This window comes from Ovis aries, chromosome 5, assembly GCF_016772045.2.
Source record: "Ovis aries strain OAR_USU_Benz2616 breed Rambouillet chromosome 5, ARS-UI_Ramb_v3.0, whole genome shotgun sequence".
Lineage (NCBI taxonomy): Eukaryota > Metazoa > Chordata > Mammalia > Artiodactyla > Bovidae > Ovis > Ovis aries.
In genome coordinates, this window is record NC_056058.1 from 41,650,378 (window position 1) to 41,669,596 (window position 19,219).

Genomic DNA, 19,219 nt, shown 5'->3' on the forward strand with positions numbered 1-19,219 from the left:
GCGCAGGCGCGCTAGCCGCGGCGCGCAGGCCCGCAGGGAGGCCCCGCCCTGCCCCGCCCTCTCCAGGGAGGGCTGGCAGTGGGACACCTTGACACCGCCGCGGCTGCGCACGCAGATTCACAAGCTATTTACACTAACTTCCGGGAACGGTCTGAAGAACTCAGACTGGAATGGGCGGGCCCTGGAGGCCGGGCCTTGTGATCACGTGATGCGCAAAGCTGGCTCAGCCTCTGGCTGTCAGAGCGTCCGGAAGGTACGCAACCCGCAATTCGCGGCGTTTTGTGTTTGTGTCCCAGTTAGGTGCTAGAACTTTACTTTTAGTCAAAGAAACTGAGACCTGACGGGGAAGCGACTCGTCCAGAGTCGCACAGAGGGGAAGGGTGGCTATTTGAACTCTCTTTTGGAGGAATTGGGCGTTGTCACTGGACTCGCTGCGTGTGACACCTTGGCCAGATGATAGTGCTTCCTCTTGATAGTGCTTCCTCTGGCCTCGGTTTGCTGGCACTAAGTTGTGTGTTGCTCGGAGGCGGGCCCAAAATTGTTTGCACGTTTCGTTTGGGAGATATTCCTCATTCCAGCAGCAGAGGGGGGCCTGGCTCCTCGCGCTGTGTGCATTCAGAATACCACCTTTTAGCTGGTGGACCCAGGACAGGCGAGTCCTCGTCATTCTGGGGCTCCCGCAGCGAATGTAGGCTTGGAGATGCGGACTGGACACCGTGGAGTTTGTCTGGCCAGCCCAACCCATCCTCCTGGGATCCGCCCTGGGCACCTCGTGAGACTATAGCCTCAAACCTGCCCCTGGCCGCTGACCAAAGAGTTGGTTGGAGACCACGGTCTGGGCACGACGGATGCTCATTGCTACTGAGTTGAAAATAGTTTCTCTGCCTTTTCAGATGCCCTAAGATTTCTTACGTTGGGATCAGAGAGGACCTGAAATAGGCTCTGTCCTTGATGGAAAACCTAAAAAGTGGGATTGAGGGGCCACCCTGAAGATTGTAGAATCTGAGACAGAGATTAGAAAAGGTGAGCAGACATGGGCATAGAGGCCTTCGGGCTGCAGGTCCTGGATCCAGCAATTTCTGAAGCTCTGCCACGTTGCTTCTTGTGCTTAGTGCACTTCAGCTCAGGGGGCAGAATGCTTTTTTATTTCAAGTGATAAACAAAAATCAGATTAAGAGGAAATAAGTAAGGCATGTTGGGTGGCTTCAGGCTCAGCTGCATCCAGGAGTCTAGCAGTATCATTACATGCTGTCTCTCCATCTCTCAACTCCTGCTTTCCTCTGTGTTGCCTGTACTCTCTGGTGAACTCTTTCTGAGCAGAGGCACTCAGAAACTCCTGGTTGACATAGAAACTCCGGGTTGACATTCCAGCAGCCCTTGTAGGAAGATAGCACCTCTTTCCCAATCATCTCAGAAAATGCCCCAAAGCTGGTCCTTACTAGCATGTTGTGGAAACAGAAAAGCCGGCCCTTCTCATTTGAGGATGTGGGCTAAAATTGGAGGAGCCCCAAAATAGAATATGAGGATTCTGTGACCAGAGAGATGGTGAATAAGCAAGAATGGTTGCCCTCCCACCCCCACCCCTAGCCACCCCTGGGTTCCATGTAGGATCCCCGTTTGGCCCTCAGGAAACCGAACTCTTTTCTCATGTTAAATTCACATTACATACAATTAATGCAATGGCAGGTAAGAGGGGTACCTGGACACAGACCCACAGGGAGAGGCCACCTGAAAATAGAGGTGGCGATCAGGGTGATGAGGCTGCAAACCGAGGCACACCCTGGGCCCCTGGAAGCTGGCAAGAGGCAGGAAGGACCCTCCTGCGAGAGGCAGGAAGGACCCTCCTGCGAGGGCCAGGAGGGAGCATGACTGCCACGCCTGAAGTCCCCGGCATCCCCTAGGCCCGCGTGGAGCTGTTTCAGCTGCTCTGGGAGCCACGCAAGCGCACACAGTAAGTGGCGCCATCCCTGGAGCGTGTATGCCCAGTGACGCCAGGGCATCACCTCCCTCACCCCTCTTTTCATCCAGAAGCACAAAACAGCTGAAAGATCAAGGGAGAGCCAAGTATTGTCATAAAATGTCATTTATTGCTACAGTGCTGTTATGTACAGGACAGGTTGCCAAATCGACTCTTAAAGAGGATCACTATTAAAAGAATCCAGCCAGCTGTGTTGAGTTGTATAAAATTATTTTAAATTTTTTTTCTTTTGTTTTAAAAAAAGTCAGTTATCCTGAGGCACTCAGAGCACAATTTTCCTGTAACTGTGATTCTTCCCCCTCCCTCAAGGCTTTTTCCCTGGGCTGGGTTAATCTCATTTTATATATATATATATATATAACATATAAAACTTAAATTATATATGTGATAGAGTTCAGAAATCTGTGGGCCTCAGGGAGCTGCAGAGGGAAACTGAGGCAGCTTCCCCAGAGATAAGACCCACAGACCAGCGGGATCACCTAGGAGTGTGACTTGGTCTTGGCAGGAGAGCCCAGGGAACCCCAGGAGTCCAGAGGTGGCCCCCCTCAAGCTGGGATATCCCATCCATCCTGGTCTTGGGGTTTCCTCAAGCTTCTCATGGGATACCCAGCCACAGGGGCATTCCAGTCTTGGGGGACAAGCAGCCCCAGTGCTTGGGGAATGAGGGTGGGAGTCTTAGGGTAGATGCCTGGGATGCTGGTGGTGTGGGGTGCCCACAGCCAGCCTGGGGGGTCCATAAGGCCTCTGTGCAGGAGAGAAGGGAGGGCAGGTGAGATCCCACTGGGCCTGACTCCATGCCTAGGTGACACAGAGTGACCATCTTGGACTTTAAGTCTGGGATGGTCCCAGCAGTCCAGGTTGAATTGGCTCCCTTGAACACAGGTGAGAAGGGTACCTGGGGAGGCTTGGGAGCTGGCACTTAGAGCCTGAGGGCAGCCCACCCTCCAGGGTTGCAAACACACAGACCAAGGGTCTTTCTAGGCAGGCACCCTGTACATCTCCCCCCGCCCAACATACACATCAGGACAACCACTTGGGGAGCGGGGGTTTCTGTGCTAGAGTTCGAAGCAGGGGCTCAGGTCCCCTGGCCAAATAGATGAAGATGTACAGGCCCTGAGCCCAGGAATGCTGGTTTTCACAAAGTCCTATCTTGGAGAGGTCCACAGGCTCGGGGCTCAGTGTGGGGCTAGCAGCGGGACGGAGGGACGGAGCTGCTTACAGGGGAGGAACCTTGACCTTCTGAGCTGGGATCATCCCTGTCTCCACTGAGATTCCCCATCAGGGTGAGGCCCACCCACCATTTCACAGAGAGCAAATTAGAGAACAGGCCCCCCACGTAAGAACTGGAACAAGATGGCAGCAACCACCCGTGGGACCAGCAGCTCCCAGAGAGGATGGGAGACCACAGGTCTACATGAGGTCTTTTTTTGCCATGCTCCACTGCACGTGGGATCTTAGTTACCAGACCAGGGATGGAACCTATGTCCCTGAATTGGGAGCATAAAATTTAAACCACTGGACCGCCAGGGAAGTCCTGGGGTCATTTTAATACAATTTTTAATCATCTGGTTGATAATGAAATGCAATGCTAATTTCTAGAAACAGCAGCAGAAATAGCAAGAGACAAGACACTTTATACAAAAAAATTTGTTGCTTACAAAACATATGCAAAAAGCTAAAAAAAAAAAAGCATTCTAATTTTCTTCTACGTTATATATATATAAAAAAATCTCGTAACTAAGGTTCCTTTTATTTTCCTTAAAAAGACAAAAAACGATTAGGCTTAGGCACGATTTGCTGCTGGCTCCGAACAGCTTCTCCCTCCTGTGAGCAGCATGTTTGACCTCATACTTAACTTAAGGCATCTTTTTTTTCTTTTCTGACAAAGTGTATATATTTCTGGCTTGCTTTCTTGCTTGGTTTCAGGTTCTATTGCCAAAAACAAACAAACAAAAATGCTCCTTTGGGCCCAGGCCCGGGCGGCAGGGCCTAGACACAGTTTCAGGATCCATCCGGTAGGAGACCTGGTGGCCGGGCCCAGGGCGATGCTGGCTCGAGGTTGACCTCGGGCGACGTGGGATGGGGATCTGGCCTCCGGCGTGACCGTCTCAGGTAAGACCGAGGTGGGGTCACTTGTCCGGGCAACATTCCTGTCACAGGTGCCCGGCAGGGTTGTGAGCCTCGCCCAGGCCGGGGTGGGCAGCCGACAGCACCATCTGGGGATCTCCAACCACGCCTGATACCTTCTCCTCTTCCCTGCGCTTCAAGCAGGCCGCTTTGGGGTTCAGGTTACGCTCTGAGGGGAAGGGAGAGCACTGTGGGAGAGGGTCCACCGGGGAGAGGGGAAGAAGTGCACCTCCGTGTCTCTGCCCGTCCGCACAAGGCCGCGGGGGCGCAGTGGGCAGAGAGCCGGTGGGCAGAGCGCTGGTGGGCAGGGCGGGAGCGGGGTCTGCAAAGTGGGCGGAGCGCCACCGGTGGGGAGGGCGGGGCGGGGCGGCCGGGCGCCTACCTCGCACCTGCTGCTCCAGGCCCAGAATGACCTGCACGGCCTGTTGCAGGATGAGCAGCTTGGTCTGCGCCTTGTCCGACTTGAGGTGCAGCTGGCACATGCGCCCCAGCTCCCGGAAGGCCTCGTTAATGTCCCGCACGCGCACCCGCTCCCGCGCGTTATTGGCCATGCGCCTCTCCCGGTCCCTCAGGTCTTTCTCCTCCAGGGACAGCACCTCCTCCGTACTGCTGAGTCACAGCACCGGGGGCCCCATTAGTCCTGGGCGGGGTCGTGGGGAGGGCACCCGCTGGCTGTGTGGGCGCACGCCCTGGGCAAGCTCCAGGGGCGCCCTGTGCCTGGCTGCAGGCAGGGCCTCAACCCCCACCCCAGGGTAGACGGAGCTGGAGCGCAGTCTTTGCCCCCTGCCTGCTCCCCGTGCCCAGGATGGCCCAGGAAGCAGAGGAGGCCCCATAACCCCTCCCGGGATGACGACCTTCCCCTTCAGAGCAGCTGTTTGCTGAATGATGGAGCTGGGCCTAGCTGGACCACCTCACGCACAAAGGGCCTGGGACCCCTGGAAGGAGGGTTCACAGCGTCGAGACCCCGCACCCTGGGCCCCTAGAAATGTCTCTCCCCATGTTGGACTCTGGCTGCCCGACAGCCACCTTGAGTCTTGCCCGCAGACCCCTGGAGCCTGGTACTTGCACTGTGAAAGCTGTATGGTGGATGCAGTGTCAGCCCTCCCCAGTCTGTAACAGGAGCTCAGTTTGCCACCTGGAGACCACGTGGTCAACACCTAGCTCAGACCCCGCTGTGCAGCAGGGGGCGCTGCACAAGCCATCTCTGCCTGTTTCCCAGCACAGGGCCAGTCTCAGACACCCACCTTGTGGCCTGGGGCCCTGTTCTACCTGCCCACCCTGCCCCCTCAGGCCTAAGTGACCCCTGTGGGTGGCGGCAGCGGCCGGAGCCCAGGACAAGCGCGCAGACCAAACTGACAGTCAGGCCTCAGGTCCCCTTTCTTCCCTCAGGTCCTGGCGGGCAGGGGCCATGGGGGAAGAAAGGCCTGGGCCACAGCCCTGGCATCCAGTGCTCCAGTGCTTGGGCGCAAGTGCGAGGTGAGGAGGGCGGCTGGGGGAGGGGTAGCATGGGAGGCAGAGAGCAAAGAGGCAGGCACGGGGGGCGGGACACACACACAGACACACACAGCATGACACACACATCGCCATGGAGATGTGGAAACCTCAGAGCTGAGGGGATAGAGGACAACAGGCCAGGGCCCTAGCTCCAGTCCAAGCGACAGCACTGCAGAAAAGAAAGAGTTAACAGGGCAGCAAGGGTAGGGTGGGGGAGTTAAGGAGGCAGCGGTGGGGGGCCTAGCTCAGCCTTTGGGATGGGGGTGAACCCCCCTGCAGGTGGGGCTGATGGGCTCTCGTGGCCATAGAGTGCCTGCTCAGAGCGACAGAGAAGCCTGTGGGACCCAGGGGATGCTAGTTGCTGCCAGCCCAGCTCTGAGCTTCATGAGAAGGGCGGGCTGGGGAGGTGGAGGGTTCTCTGGGGTCTGGGGACACAGTTTTGCACCCAAGTGCCCAGGTCTAGAGGGCTAGGGATCTGCAGTCTGTTCTTCCCATCTCAGAGAGGACAACGAGGCCAAGACAGGCAGAGGGCCAAGATCAGGCCATGGTCACTGGGGGAGTGGTCACTGCAGTGAGTCACTTTCAGGGAGGGTGGTCACTGTCAGGGGCGATGGTGACAGCAGGGAAGCGGTCACTGAGGGAGGGATGGTCACTGCAGGAGAAGGAAAGTCAGCAGGGGGTGATGTCACAGCAGCAGAGACGTCTCTGCAGGGAAATCACGGGATGACATCACTGCAGGGGGGCGCTCATAGCAAGGGGTGACATCACTGCATGGAGAGGTCATAGCAGGGAAGATCAAGGCAGGGGAGGTGGGCTCCAGGAAAGGGGGGCGAGCAAGGGCAGTGGAGGGAAGGGAGCGCGCCCCCACTGACCTCGCACCTGCTGCTCCAGGTTCAGGATGACCGACACGGCCTGGTGCAGGATGAGCAGTTTGGTCTGGGGCTTCTCACTGTTGAGGTGCAGCTGGCACATGCGCCCCAGCTCCTTAAAAGCCTCATTGATGTCTCGGACCCGCAGCCGCTCCCGTGCGTTATTGGCCACCCGGCGCTCCTTCTCCCGCTCAGCCTTCTGCTCTGGGGGGAGAAGGTCGTCCTCGTCCTCGTCTGGGCTATGGGGCCAGGGGCCAGAGGAAGACAGTGAGGCAGGGCTGGGGGTGGATCCGCCGCTGCCACGGGAGTGGGCATCCCAGGCGTGTGCATGTGCACCCCCGGGAGGCCCTGTGCACGTGTGTGGCGGGCCGTGGGAGGGGGGGAGAGCGGCACCTGGACCGGGTGCGTGGAGCTTTGAGGTCCTTCTTCTCATCCTCGGCTGTGTCAGCCGCCACGTTCTCTTCATCCTCTTGCTCTTCCCGCTTGATGTCGGTGGTGCCCGGGGCAGTGCCACGCCCAAGATCTGCAAGAGGCAGGGGTCAGCAGGCCATGTGGAAGCCCACGGAGAGCTGGTCCCCAGCCCCACACGGGCATCCGTTCCCAGACCCCGAGGACCAAAAGGCCTTGGAAATAAAGTACACAAAGAGGTTATGGCCACTCAGGGCCGGAGAAGTCTCCTAAAACACTGAAGCACTGTCCTCGAAACAGAAATCAATAAACTTGAATATATCCAACTTGAGAACATCTCATCACCAAGAAAATAAGCAGCTGAGCCACAGAACAGAGACTCCTCACCCACAAGCTGAGAAAAGGGAGGAGTCTCAGTGAGGGGAGGGCGGAGTGTCTAGGGAGCAGGCAGGGCACCTGGGCACCGCAGCTGCTCCATCACCCCTAATGGAGGAAACACCATGGGTCTTAGCACTGTGGGTGTGACCTCTTGGGAAAATCCTCTGGCCTGACCTGGAAAAAGCAGCAACACACAGACCCGGAAATCCCAACCCACACCAGGAGACACTGCTCAGGAGATTCTGGAAAGTGCCAGCACAAGGGCCCAGGGTGGGGAGGGGCCTAGTGTCCCGTGAGGCCAGGGTGGTCCTTGCATGGGGTGGGAAGGCCACCCAGCAGGATGGCGACATAAAGCAACCTGCGGCGAGGGTATACAGCTGCTTGAAGTCACTGTGGATCCCAGGAAGGTCTGGGCTGTCCTGTAGGAAGGGGTGACCCCCTGGGAAGAGACTAACTCGGGTCTCTTGGCCCTGCTGGCACCAGGCTGGACGTCCTGGGCCCTGTTGGGGCTGGGTAGCATCCCCACCAGACAACGCCCCCCCAACCCCAGGATGAGACCCTGGGTGTGGAGGGATGCAATCTAGACATCCAGGAAGCACAAATCAGAGCCAGGCTGGTTCTAGGGTTGGGGTGTGCAGGCAGGCATTAAGATTGTGTGGTGGGGGCCTTGTCAAGTCTGCATAGCACACTATGTCACCTCACAACCTGTTTTTCACAAGGTTGCTGAGGGCGGGGTAGATGGAGCAGCCTCCATGAGATTCAGGGCTCCAAACCCCAGTGGGCAGCCTGCCACAGTTACCCCTGTCTGCTAACGATCTGCGAAGTAGACGGCTTTCCCCTGCTGACTGCGGGACACGCAGCATGCTGCCACTCCCTCAGCCTTGAAAAAAACCCTCTTGACCTCACCCCCTCTTGCTACTGCTGACTTCTCTGATTCCCAGAACAATTAACACCCCAGAAATCCACTGACCTTGGCCCCCCTGCCCTGGCCGGGTCCTCAGCTCAGCATCTGACACAGTGTGCCCTCCTCCCCAAGCCTCAGTACCCGCCCCGATGCACAGATCTAGGATCTGCCCTGTCCGCACTCCACGTGGGACCCTCCAACTCCAACATGTGCCAAGGACACCTAGATGCCACCTCCAGATTGGAACCCCACCTCATCTACCACGCCTTCACATCCTTCAGAGCCCCTGGAAGTTGCCCCTCATGGCCTCTGCCCAGGCTGGTCCCCAGCAGCCACCGACACCCTCCTTCCTGGAGGAGCAGTCTCTTCTGCCCCCAGTTTGTCCTCCCAGCAGCAGCCACCAGAGGGCGCCTGTGAACACCTGAGCAAAATCCCAGGCCCTCTTCTGTCCACAGCTCTCCAGGCTCCCCACCTGCTCCGAGGTAAAAGCCCAAGTTCTCCCATGGCCCACAAGGCCCTGAACCACCTGCCCTCCCCTCCTCCCTCTCCTCACTTGGCTCCAGCTGTTCCTCCAACATGTTAGACACGGTCCTGCCCCAGGGCCTTTGCACGTACTCACCCTGGCACCTGCCTGCTCACTCCTAACTTTAAAACTGCAGACTCTGAAGCGCCCCCTCCCCGCCCACCAACTTTCCCTCCAGCATGTGTCCTGACACGCTCACTTCACCTTCTGACTTCCACACAAATCACCCCCTTTCTCTGCTCAATATGTTTTGTTCCCCAGCTCCAGAAGCAGCAGTGCCCCCACCCCAGCCTTGTGGGACCCCAGGCCCAGGCCCAGGCCCAGTAGGGCTTCTCTGGCGAGGCTGAAGGTGGCACTGATGTAGACAGTACATTCCTCTGCCCCTTCCTTAGTACCCTGGGGCCTCAGTTTCCTCAACTGGAAATGCGGGTAGACAGTCCTGAGCCCCCTTTTCCAGAGGAGGAACAAGGGGTCCGCCCACTGGTGTGCCCTCAGCACAGACAACTCTGCTGAGACTCACCGCCATAGGAGTCAGGCGGCCGGGAGAGGTCGGGGAGGGCCACATGGTTGTGCACGAGGCCACTGCTGCCAGACAGGCCGTCCTCTGAATGGCTGCTTCCCACCTGTGGATGAGGAGGGTCATTGGCACTGGCCTGGCCTGTGCAGCCCACCCACCCTCCTCCCAGGTCTGCCCTCACCAGCACTTACCAGGCCTGCATGGCGCCCACCCAGTGGCATGACAGGGCCAGCGAAGCCCGAGGTCAGTGCCCCATGGCCAGGTAGCAGCCCGTGCACATCGCCTGCAGTGCCCACGGCATGGCTGCGGAGCACGTGGATGGCTTCATCCAGGTGATCCTCCACTTTGCTCTGCTGCAAGAAAGGTGGTGAAGGGCTGGGAACAGCCGCCAGCGACCTTGCTGACCACTGCCTTGGACCTCATCCCCAATAAATTAGTTGAGACGTCCATTCTGGTCAAGTGGCACCTGTCCTGTCACACATTCTGCCGTTTCCACCACATCTGGGGCTCTGACAGGACATGGTTTCCACGTGACCATGGCAGAAACGAACTGCTGAGCCAACCTGCCCCCCACCCCATCAATGGACCTCCTCAGGCACCCACCGTCCTTGGAACAGGTATTCCTATCTGTCCCTGTGCATCTGCCCCACACTCCCACCATGGCGCACCCTCCCCAGCCCCCAGGACGCTCACCAGGCCATGGAGACCCCCATCGTAGCTGGGCGATAAGGCACCGGGGGCTCCTGGTCGGGGCCACTGGGATGTCCCTGGAAGGGGCAGGAGACATGCAAGTGAATGGGCACAGGTTTGAGGTGTGTGCCATGCAGCCTGACACAGGAAGCAGCAGGGCTGGACCGGGAGGCCCAGGCTACAATGCTCAGACTGGCCACATGGGGGCTCCCACGCCCGCAGGTCGGTCTAAGGGCTTGAGCCTGGATCTGGGCCCAGCTGACCTGGCAGCTCCTGTCTGGGGTGTGCACCCAGTGGGAAGGTCACAGCTTTGCACCTCAGTTACCACTTCTATGAAACCCATGGGGAAGGAGGCTCCTCCCAGTCCCACCGCACCTAAGCCCTGAGAACACTGTACAGGCCTATGGGTACTGTTAAAACTGCCCACACACCCCAGAACCCTTGGTCGTCTTCTCTCCTCGGACCTGAGTCCCCGTCCAGAACACAGCACAAGGCACACAGTGGGCATCTAACTAACAACCGTAGGGGTGAATAAACGCCAACACGCCCATGTCTGCTCTGGCTCTTGGGTACCCCAGGGCTCTCCTGGATCCCTCTGCCTCTGCAGTGCATGGAGCACTCCCTCCCAGCCTTAAGCCTGTTTTGTGACCTGAGATCCCCCTCCTCCAGGCTGCCCTCCTCAACAGCCTGGGAGACAACCGTGGGAACAGGAGCTGAGGCAGGTGGTTGGTCCAGCTCCCCACCCAACTGGGGCTGTAGTCACCAGCCCTGAACCCCTCCCCCAACACCCTGCACAGACCTGCCAGGCCCTGTGGGGAGCCCACGGGGGTTGAGGGGCTGGAGGAGAAGTTATTGCTTGAGTGATCCGGGGAGTAGATCTGTGATGGGACAAGGAGAAAAAAAGAGCCACCAGGTGGCCTGTCAGGGCCAGCTTCTCGGGGTTACTGGCTCAGCCACCCACCACATCCCACGCCTCACCGAGGCCAGGGCCTTGCCAAGGGCATCTCCGGAGCTGCTGGATGTGGTCCCACGGGAGCCTGTGAGTGGAGAGATGTGAGGCCCTGGCTGACAGAGGCTACCGCACAGATGCCCCAGCCTGGCCCTGGGCAGCCCAGCCAGTCCAGGTCTGCTGCCGTCCAGCACCTGCCTCTGCAGGGCTCTGGGGCCTGGTGGGCTGTAGGGCCGTGTGAACAGCACACTTTGGGGGCCTCAGTTTCCCCAGTGGGGGCCCCTAATGAAAGAGCCATTTTGAAACAGCTGAGGGGGGGCTGAGGAGCCGATGGTAACAATGATAACCAGGACCACACTGATAATGATACCAACAATACTAATCTTGAGCCCATGGGGGTGGGGGATAAGGGGCTGTACCCAGGAGGCTGTCCGCCCCGCTGACGGGGGGCGTGTGGCTGGAGATGCTGCTGTAGGTGCCTGCAGGGCCCGAGAAGGTGGGTGCGGTTGGAAGCCCGCCATTCACCTCTGCTCCGTGCAGCTGGTAGCCCTGCAGGGTGGGAAGGATAGGTCAGAGGGGTCACCCCAGGGCACTGCCCCCCACCTGCCAAGGGCCACCCACATAGCTTACCATGCGCTCATGCTGGTGCAGGCTGCCAAACCCGCCGCTGCCCCCCACAGAGCTGCCGCTGCCTGCCGGGAGGGGCAGGGGGGATGAGCCCCCACCCAGCATGGGCCCAAAGCCCGCCTGGCCTGGGGCGCTCCAGAGTTCGGCGGAGGGGTGGAGACTGCCATCTGCGGAGAGGGGGATGGTAAGGTGGGTGGGCACAGGGACCCCCGGCCTGCTCCAGGCAGCCTGGGTGAGCCCCCATACCTGCCATGTAGAAGGGGGTGGGGTAGGAGCTGCCGGGCGTCTTGGCGGATGGGTAGGCCGTGGGGTCCCTGCCGTAGTCGTCCCCTGAGCTGGGGGGGTACACCTGCAGGAGCCGCGGGCATGGTCAGGCAGGAAGGACTGGGGCTTAACTCTTGTCTCCCCTCCACCCCACCCCCCTGTACACTGTACAGCTCCAACCCTTCCCTCCAAAACTGTGGTGGCCAGCGTCTGTGGCTTGCTGGTGTCATCACCTATCTGCAGTTCCTTCTTTACCCCACCTCCTGCCCACTCTGCAGAGTCCCAGATTCAGACCTGAGGCCTTTATAGATCAGACACCTCACCCGCACCCAGACAACCTTTTCCCTCCTTAATCCAACGAACTCCTATTGATCCATCAAAGCCCAGCAGTGCTGTCCCCAGCGTTGGAACCTCCCTCAGACCAGCCCTCATCACAGGAAACCTGGGAGCCTCAGAGGCAGGGCCCTGGGTAAACCTTCTGCCCCAGCTGCTCCAAAGAAGTAAGAGAGCAAAGGCCTTCTAGGATCAGCACCAACCCTGATCAGCTGGCACTGTCTGGAGAGTGCCTGGACTGACTAGCAACGTCTGCCCAGGCAATGGAGCAGAGAGCGGGGATCAAATGATGCGTCAGGGGGGATGGAGTGGGCTCAGGGGCCTCTCACTCTGATGTTTCAGATGTGACATCATGAGATGAGGCTTAAAACAACCTCCACTTGCCTGCCCCCCACCCCTAGGCTTCAGGATTTCAACCTCGGATGGTAACCCTGAGCCTGGAGTGGGCTGGGTCAGCCTCGGGGGCTGTGCTGGTGGCCAGTGAGGGAGGCAGGCAGAGAGGGCAGTGACCGATCCAGGGAATCCGGCAAACTGCCTTTTCTCTCAGCGTGATTAAGTCACAGGAGCTCAGCACTGGGAGCCACTGACGGCTCGGCACCATCTGCTGGGCCTGGCTCCCTGCCAACCACAGGCAGAGGGGCAAGGATGCAGGGTGGCTCCAAGCCAGGCACAGGGAGGAGGAAACCCTCTGAACTGCCCCCATGATGCCCACCAGCTCCCGCTCCCAGGACACCTGTTCAAGCCCTTTCTGAGGAGCCTCAGCCACAGGAGACCACTTATCTTAAAACACAAGGGACCCAGGCTAGACCCAAAAAAGCACTTCCTGACTCCCTCAGAGCTGGGGCCTCAGGGCAGAAGTCCCCGGAGCCCTTGGGGCTTTCACCAGAACCCACGTGGGGCTGGCCCACCCTGGGGGGTGTCACAGAGGCACTCAACCCATAGGGCCCATCTGTCCCACGACTCACTGAGGACGGGAGGCCAGGCGGCACCTTCCGGACCTTCTTGGGCTGCGAGTCTGTCGGGACAGGAGGAGTGAGAACCCCGGCCCGGCTCCCACCCTCACCCTGGACCTTCCCACCAGACGTGTCTGTCACCAGGGGTGGCAGACAGCCTCCCCCACCACCCACAGCTCAGAGAGGGGACCTGGGGGCTTTTCTCTAATAGAACAACTCAAGCCTCTGTCCACACACAGAACCTGGGGGGTGGGCATGTGGACTTCGTAGGACGCGACCGCTGGGCCTCAAGGGGACTGTCACCCTGGCCCACTCACCCAGGCTGCTATCCGTTGCTCTCCGCCGAGGGTGCCCAGAGTAGGAATAATACTGGGACCCGCCCTTGATGCCCGAGGGGGACAGAGGCCCTGGGCTGCTGAGGGCCAGCTCACTGGGGAGGAAGCCCACCTGAGGGAGGGAGGGGAGGGGGAGGTGTCACCAGTCAACGCCCATCCCCCCAGGCAATTTTGGTTAAAACAATAAGTGCAAAGGCCAAAGCCAGGTCCTGGGGTGGGTGACCTGGGGAGGAGCTCCCTTCTGGCCAGCACCTGTGGAGTGTCTCTGATCAAGGCACGAATATAAAAGACAGAGAAACACTGTCAAATCTGAAGATGCGCGGGGTCTGGGCGCTAACACACACAATTGTGCCTAGGGAATCAGCCGGTTTACTTTGTAAGTATCCCTCCACTCTGCCTTTTTAAGGCAAACAGTTTAAACTTGCAGACACTGGTATAAAATGGGACTCTTTCCTGGAAAGTAGGCGTGACTGGGGCTGAAGGCCCACAGCTGCAGCCTTAGCCTTCCCGTCTGTAAAATGGGCACGCCAGCCACTACACGGCTCAGGAGTCATTGTGGGGACTGATGGGGCCAGGCAAGGTCTCCCTGGGCAGGGGTCCTGGTGGCCAGCAGGCGTCCTGTGGCTGTGATAGCTGCCACACTGGCTGTGGCCTAGTGAGCACAGGGGTGGTGCTGTCTGCAGCAGGGCCTAAGACTAAAGCCCCCAAGAGGTGGGGGAGAGGGCCTAGAGAGGTGACCAGGACAGGAGGCCACAGGGGACCCCTATGCTGGGTCACTGCCCCATCAGCCTTGCAGCAGGGGTGACAACCTTGCCCAGGTTGGAAGCTGTGGGCCGGACCACAGGGCTGAGGTGGCCTCAGGTTCCCTGTCTGCCACCTGAAGCTGTGTGGGCGGGTGTCTCCTGAAGCCCCTTCAGCTGTGTAGGGGGCCCACAGGCTGGACCCAGCCTCTCCTCCACACGCACCTGGGCTGGTCCAGGGCCTGGCCTGTTTTAGCTGCTGCTGGCGAGTGACCAGCACTCGGCTCAGCCAAAGCAGCTTCACAGATCAGGAGGAAATCAGGAATTTATTTAAAATTAAAACTAGAGAATATAAGGTGCTGACGAGAGATTAGGTGCTCCCCCCCCGTCCCTGCCCACCTGTACCACCCCCCAGTCTGGAGAGTGGGGTTCTCCAGGCTCTGCAGTCCCATGCCCTCTCCGTAGACACTGCCTCACCTGCGTTAGGCTGCTGACCCCGGTGTCTCTCCCGAAGGCAGCGTATGCACCCCGCTCGCTGCCCTTGCCTGGGGAAAGGAAGGAGGGTCACCCAGAGCTGCCTGCACACAGTAGGGACTCCACAGTGCACAACATACTGAGAAACATGGTGGGACACTGCTCTCCCTACAGGGTAGCGAGGGCCCAAGGGACAAGCAGGGGTCCAGCCAGATGCTGCCCCCAGATAACCTGCAGAGTATCCTGCAGACATGCCAGGCCCCCCTCGTCTCACCCCCAAGTTGGGACAGCACCAATTTGCCCCTCCCCTCCGAGCTTCGGTTTCCTCTGTTCAAGGTCATGAGGTGTCAACTCCCCAGAGTGCTGGGTTCCCAGGGGACAGGCTGGGGTCCCCGCTACTGCCTTAGTTCAGCACTCAGGGCTCAGGCTCCTTCACCAGCCTCCAGCCAGGGTTAGCTAATGAGTGAGCAAGTGATGTCCCTGGGGATGCTAAGTCAGGTGACTCGGTGAACGGGCCCTCCCTCTACGTGGGTGGGCAGGCCCCCGCTGTGGGGGGACAACCGGTCAGAGAGAACTGCTGGTGTGAAGGGACTGCTGTGGGTACACAAACACCTGGATCCAGCCTTGTCTGAAGCAGGTCCCTGGATCAGTCAGTACCTGAGCCATTCAAGCCTGTTTCTGGCTTCTGCTGAGCACCAACTTTGAGGGTGGACTGTACTCGGCCCTACTGTGAGTTAAGGACTCAGAATATTTGACTGACTAAGGTGATTTATTCTCAAATTGGGGAAATCTCCCTTTTATTTTAAAGGACACTTCCAAGTAGACTTCTGGAAGAAATGCTGTTTCGAGGGCAGGCAGAGGGACCATGCTCCTACCAATACGCAGATACCCCACAGGCCGCACCCTCCTGTGCAGCTCAACCTCCCATGACCCCTCCACACAGGCAACAATGGGCCCATGTAGGGATGAACAAACTAAGGCCTGGAGGCCAGAGGAACTTGCCCCACAGTCCAGAGAGTGAACTTCCTTCCTCCCAGGGCGGGTGGCTGTGGGAAGCAGAGCTGGCCAGCCCAGCCAGGGCTCTGGGCGCCCGCCCTTCCACCCCCCCCCCATCGAATATGGGGCAGGCACTAAATAGGGGGTATCCTGAAAGGAAAGATGAGGAGACGAGGAGAGGAAGCAGAAGTTCTGGGATGGGACCCGCAGTGACCAGAGCCCTGTGGGTATACAGCAGGTGCCTAAGCCATGCACCAGGCCCCTACATCAGGGCAGGACCACCAGGGCTCGTCAAGGAGCCGGACCAGGTTGGGAACCATACTGAAAGACTGACCCCACCCCTAGGGCCCTGGCACTCACTGCCCATGCCCCACCACAGCCCCACCAGCCCTGGTCGACAGGTGAGAAAACCGGGGCCCCAGGAGGTGAGACCTCGCCCACATTGCCACTAGTTCCCTGGGTGTGTCCTGGGCTCCCTGCTGCCCTCTCTGAGCTCCTTGGCCACAGGAGCGTGTGGTGGGCGTGGACACAGCTGGGCTCTGGGCCCTGCTGACCAGGCCAGACTGTAGGAACTGCCCATGTTGGAAGAGGCTGAAGGAGGCCCGAGGGGGATCCTCTGTTGTGGCAGGTGCAGAAGTGACCCCAGGCTCCTGGGTCAGGCCCCACCTCCCAGGCTGGGAGATACACACAGATGCCCGCTGGATACAGCAGGTGCTGGACGCTGCTCTCCCCAACCCCCTTCCCAGGGCCGCGCCCAGGCCACACTCATCCATCTGGCTCCTTCGGTGTATCCAGCCACACAGGGCTTGACCCCAAAGCCCCCTGACACTGGCTGCCCCCTGGCTGGTTGGCTGGGGACCCCCAGTTCACCCACCTTCCCAGTGACCGCCAATCCTGCCATGACCCTTGGCCTGGGAACCACCCCCAACCCCCCCAGCCCCTCTCAACCCCCAGAGATACCAAGTCCACCATCAGCCCCAATGCTTCCCTCAGAACAGGGAGACCAGGGCTCATGGGGACAAGGGTCCTGGGGGCCAGGTCCCTTCTTGGTGAGCAAGATGGGGGTGGGCCTTCGGGTCTGGGGAGCTGCAGAGTAATCACTGCCAGTTCTCGGAAGGCTCTGTGACAACCCATCCGGAGGGTCAGGAAGCCAGGCCTCAGGGTGGGGGACCCTCGTCTGGATCCCGATCCCCACAGTCAGGACGTGGGCGCTCCAGGGAGGGCGGACAGGCCTCAGCCTGGTCCTGAAGTGGTCAGGACTTCACTTCCCAGCTGCACTTGGAGGGTCCCCACCCATGTCCTCTCTCTGGATGGATATTCTGGGAGCCTTGGCACTCAAGTACACTGACCACCCCCCGGACCAAGTGGGCGTGTGGGGAAGTGTGGGGGGCACGGGTGCCACACATGTAGACACTCACCTCCGAGGCCGGGACCCAGGAATGTGGAAGAAGGGAGGCTGCTGTGGGACTCACCGAAGTGGGCGCCATCACTATAGGTCTGCGGGGAAACAGCAGGGGTGAGGGAGGCACCCCCGCTTCAGGGCTGGGAGACAGGCTTGGGGAGGCGCCTGGGTCAGGACACGACCCTGCAATGCAGAGCCCAGAGTCCCTGCAGACCAGGCTGGCATCCAGTCTCACTGCTCTGGGCCCATCCCCCCATGCAACACGACCCCAGGGAGGGAAACCAAGGGTCTCGGCCTCTAGCGGCCCCTCACCCGGCCAGGGTCGAAGGAGGAACTGTCTTGCTCACTGGTGCCCCATGAGCCCGAACTTGGCCGGTCCTCGAGACCTGTAGGGCAGGAAGGCAGGGTCAGGGGCCTCACCTGCCCACTCCACACCAGCCCCCACCCCTGGCCAGAGGTGAGAGGTGGGGTAGCCCTTACTCAACCTGGGATGCTTTCCAGGCCATTCTGACCCACCCTGGAGCCTATCCAGATGCACCCACCCCACTCTGCCCACAGTGACACCACCACCAGTGGCAAGTACCCTGGGTACACGGGTACCAAGAAGACCAATTCCACCCATCCAGGACTGGCCCCCATCCTGCCAGGAAAGATGGAGCCCTTGACTGGTCTCTGGGCCTCTCAGGGGGCGGGGAATGGGAAACAAGGGATGAGCTCTCATCTCCCCTTTCCAGTAGCTGCCAACTCAAAAGGTGGGGCCATGCCTTTGTTGAAAGGAGCAGCAGCAGCAGCTACCACTGACTCCCCGCCAAGCACACAGGCAGGTGCCTGGGAAAATGGAATCCAATCTGGAAGACAGGAGCTTACCCCGCTCACCCAGCCCAAGGTGTGGCAGGGGTTAACCAGTTGGAACTGGGGACAAGGACCGTGGATGGAGGGGTGAGCAGGGTGGGGCCCTTATCTCCCTGAACACTTGCCAGGCACGGCCCAGGACTCTCCCCAGCTCATTCAGGGGCAGACAGCACGTGCTCGTGCTTTTCATGGGGGAGGGGTGGGTTGTCTCCAACACTGCCCATCAGGGGCCACAGGGCTCAGGGCCCAGAAGAGCAAAAATGAGCAGTCCTGGGGCCCCTCCCGTGTCTCAGTTTCTCTCCTCAGTAAGTGGGGTCATGAACACATCCCACTTTGCAGGACTGAGGGTGTCCACATCTGACACTGAGTCAAAGCTCCCCAAGCTAGGCTGGGCGAGAGATGGGGGGAGGGCTGTGCCCAGCACTGTAGGCTGTGCCAAAAGACAATCCCTTCCTCCCGCCCTGACCCTGCCTGGTACACATCCAGAACACCCTAGCTGGAACCTTCACCCAGCCTTCCTTTGCTCATCTGTACCAGAAACTTACTTCAAACTGCAGCCTCCTATTTTGGTGCCTTTGTGTTAATCATCTCCCCTGGAGAATTGGTGTTTAATTGCTGTCTAATTTGCATAATCATGCATATTAATCTTCTGATGAATATTCACATAGCTCACTTAAGATTTTGTTTTCTAATCAAAAATTTCCAGTGTGATTATGATGGGGGGCTGAGACTTGCCATGGTATGCAGAGGGTCATACAGGGAGCTCCCAGGGTCTCCATGAATCCATCCAGCATTTGCCACCAGGTTTGGGGTATCTGTTCCCCAAGGCTCTGGGCCTTCACTTGGACTACGGGAACTACAGCAGCTGGTGGTGGGGGGTGACCTTGGGCACAGGGCCAGCACTTGAGCCCCAGTTTCCCTCCATACCTGCTTACCTGTCGTCCCCTTGCCCTCTAGCACAGCCCCTCTCCTAGATGAACTCATTCTGTTCTAGGTCCCCCACTCCTGTGGGCATTCGCAACAGGCCCCAGGAACTTCGAGCAAGAGCAGGAGGCCAGGTCCAAGGCCACAGCCAAGCCTCCCTGCACCCCAAAGCCTGGCAGGGCTGAGGGGCGCTCCTGGGGCCTGACACCCAGGGACCCAGCCAACACAGGCCCCACAAGATTCAGGCAGAGGCAATCAGGCCCTGCTCTTCCCTTTCAGGTAAAAATCTCCTCCCCCAGGGCCAGCCTCCTCCCTCCTAGAAAGGACAAAAATAGGGATGACCCCTCCCCCACTACTCCCATTAAGTTATCCCCCCGACACGGGTTAATTACACATTTTAATAACCCATCATGAATATTCATAACACATCCCTTGTTCATGTTCCAATTAACATGTACTAATAGAATAAGACTTCACAGTCT

At 59.1% G+C, this 19,219-nt stretch overlaps 1 protein-coding gene and 1 long non-coding RNA gene across 13 annotated transcripts in view; one reads left to right on the forward strand and one right to left on the reverse strand.

Annotated features, from left to right (window-relative positions):
• Nucleotides 1-2,065: 2,065 nt before the first annotated feature.
• The window catches only part of TCF3 (transcription factor 3), a 32,642-nt gene continuing 15,488 nt past the window's right edge, over nucleotides 2,066-19,219 (reverse strand). The window contains exons 4-19 of one of the 12 annotated variants that reach the window (XM_060416460.1): nucleotides 17,274-17,347; nucleotides 16,978-17,056; nucleotides 14,567-14,634; nucleotides 13,332-13,461; nucleotides 13,027-13,076; nucleotides 11,711-11,813; nucleotides 11,468-11,631; nucleotides 11,257-11,386; nucleotides 10,867-10,925; nucleotides 10,688-10,766; nucleotides 9,892-9,965; nucleotides 9,390-9,548; nucleotides 9,202-9,304; nucleotides 6,862-6,991; nucleotides 4,488-4,714; nucleotides 2,066-4,274 (exon numbers count right to left, since the gene is read on the reverse strand). In XM_060416460.1, coding sequence (XP_060272443.1) covers nucleotides 4,132-4,274; nucleotides 4,488-4,714; nucleotides 6,862-6,991; nucleotides 9,202-9,304; nucleotides 9,390-9,548; nucleotides 9,892-9,965; nucleotides 10,688-10,766; nucleotides 10,867-10,925; nucleotides 11,257-11,386; nucleotides 11,468-11,631; nucleotides 11,711-11,813; nucleotides 13,027-13,076; nucleotides 13,332-13,461; nucleotides 14,567-14,634; nucleotides 16,978-17,056; nucleotides 17,274-17,347 — 1,772 coding nt within the window. In that variant the 3' untranslated portion in view covers nucleotides 2,066-4,131. Of the gene's footprint in view, nucleotides 4,275-4,487; nucleotides 4,715-6,471; nucleotides 6,708-6,861; nucleotides 6,992-9,201; nucleotides 9,305-9,389; nucleotides 9,552-9,891; nucleotides 9,966-10,687; nucleotides 10,767-10,866; nucleotides 10,926-11,256; nucleotides 11,387-11,467; nucleotides 11,632-11,710; nucleotides 11,814-13,026; nucleotides 13,077-13,331; nucleotides 13,462-14,566; nucleotides 14,635-16,977; nucleotides 17,057-17,273; nucleotides 17,348-19,219 lie in introns of those variants that run through there. The other 11 variants (XM_027970220.3, XM_027970222.3, XM_027970221.3 and 8 more) reach the window with 11 other exon arrangements.
• Nucleotides 4,708-7,202, forward strand: LOC114114875 (uncharacterized). Its single transcript, XR_006059938.2, has 2 exons — nucleotides 4,708-5,581; nucleotides 6,491-7,202. It is a non-coding gene; the product is annotated as an uncharacterized LOC114114875 (long non-coding RNA).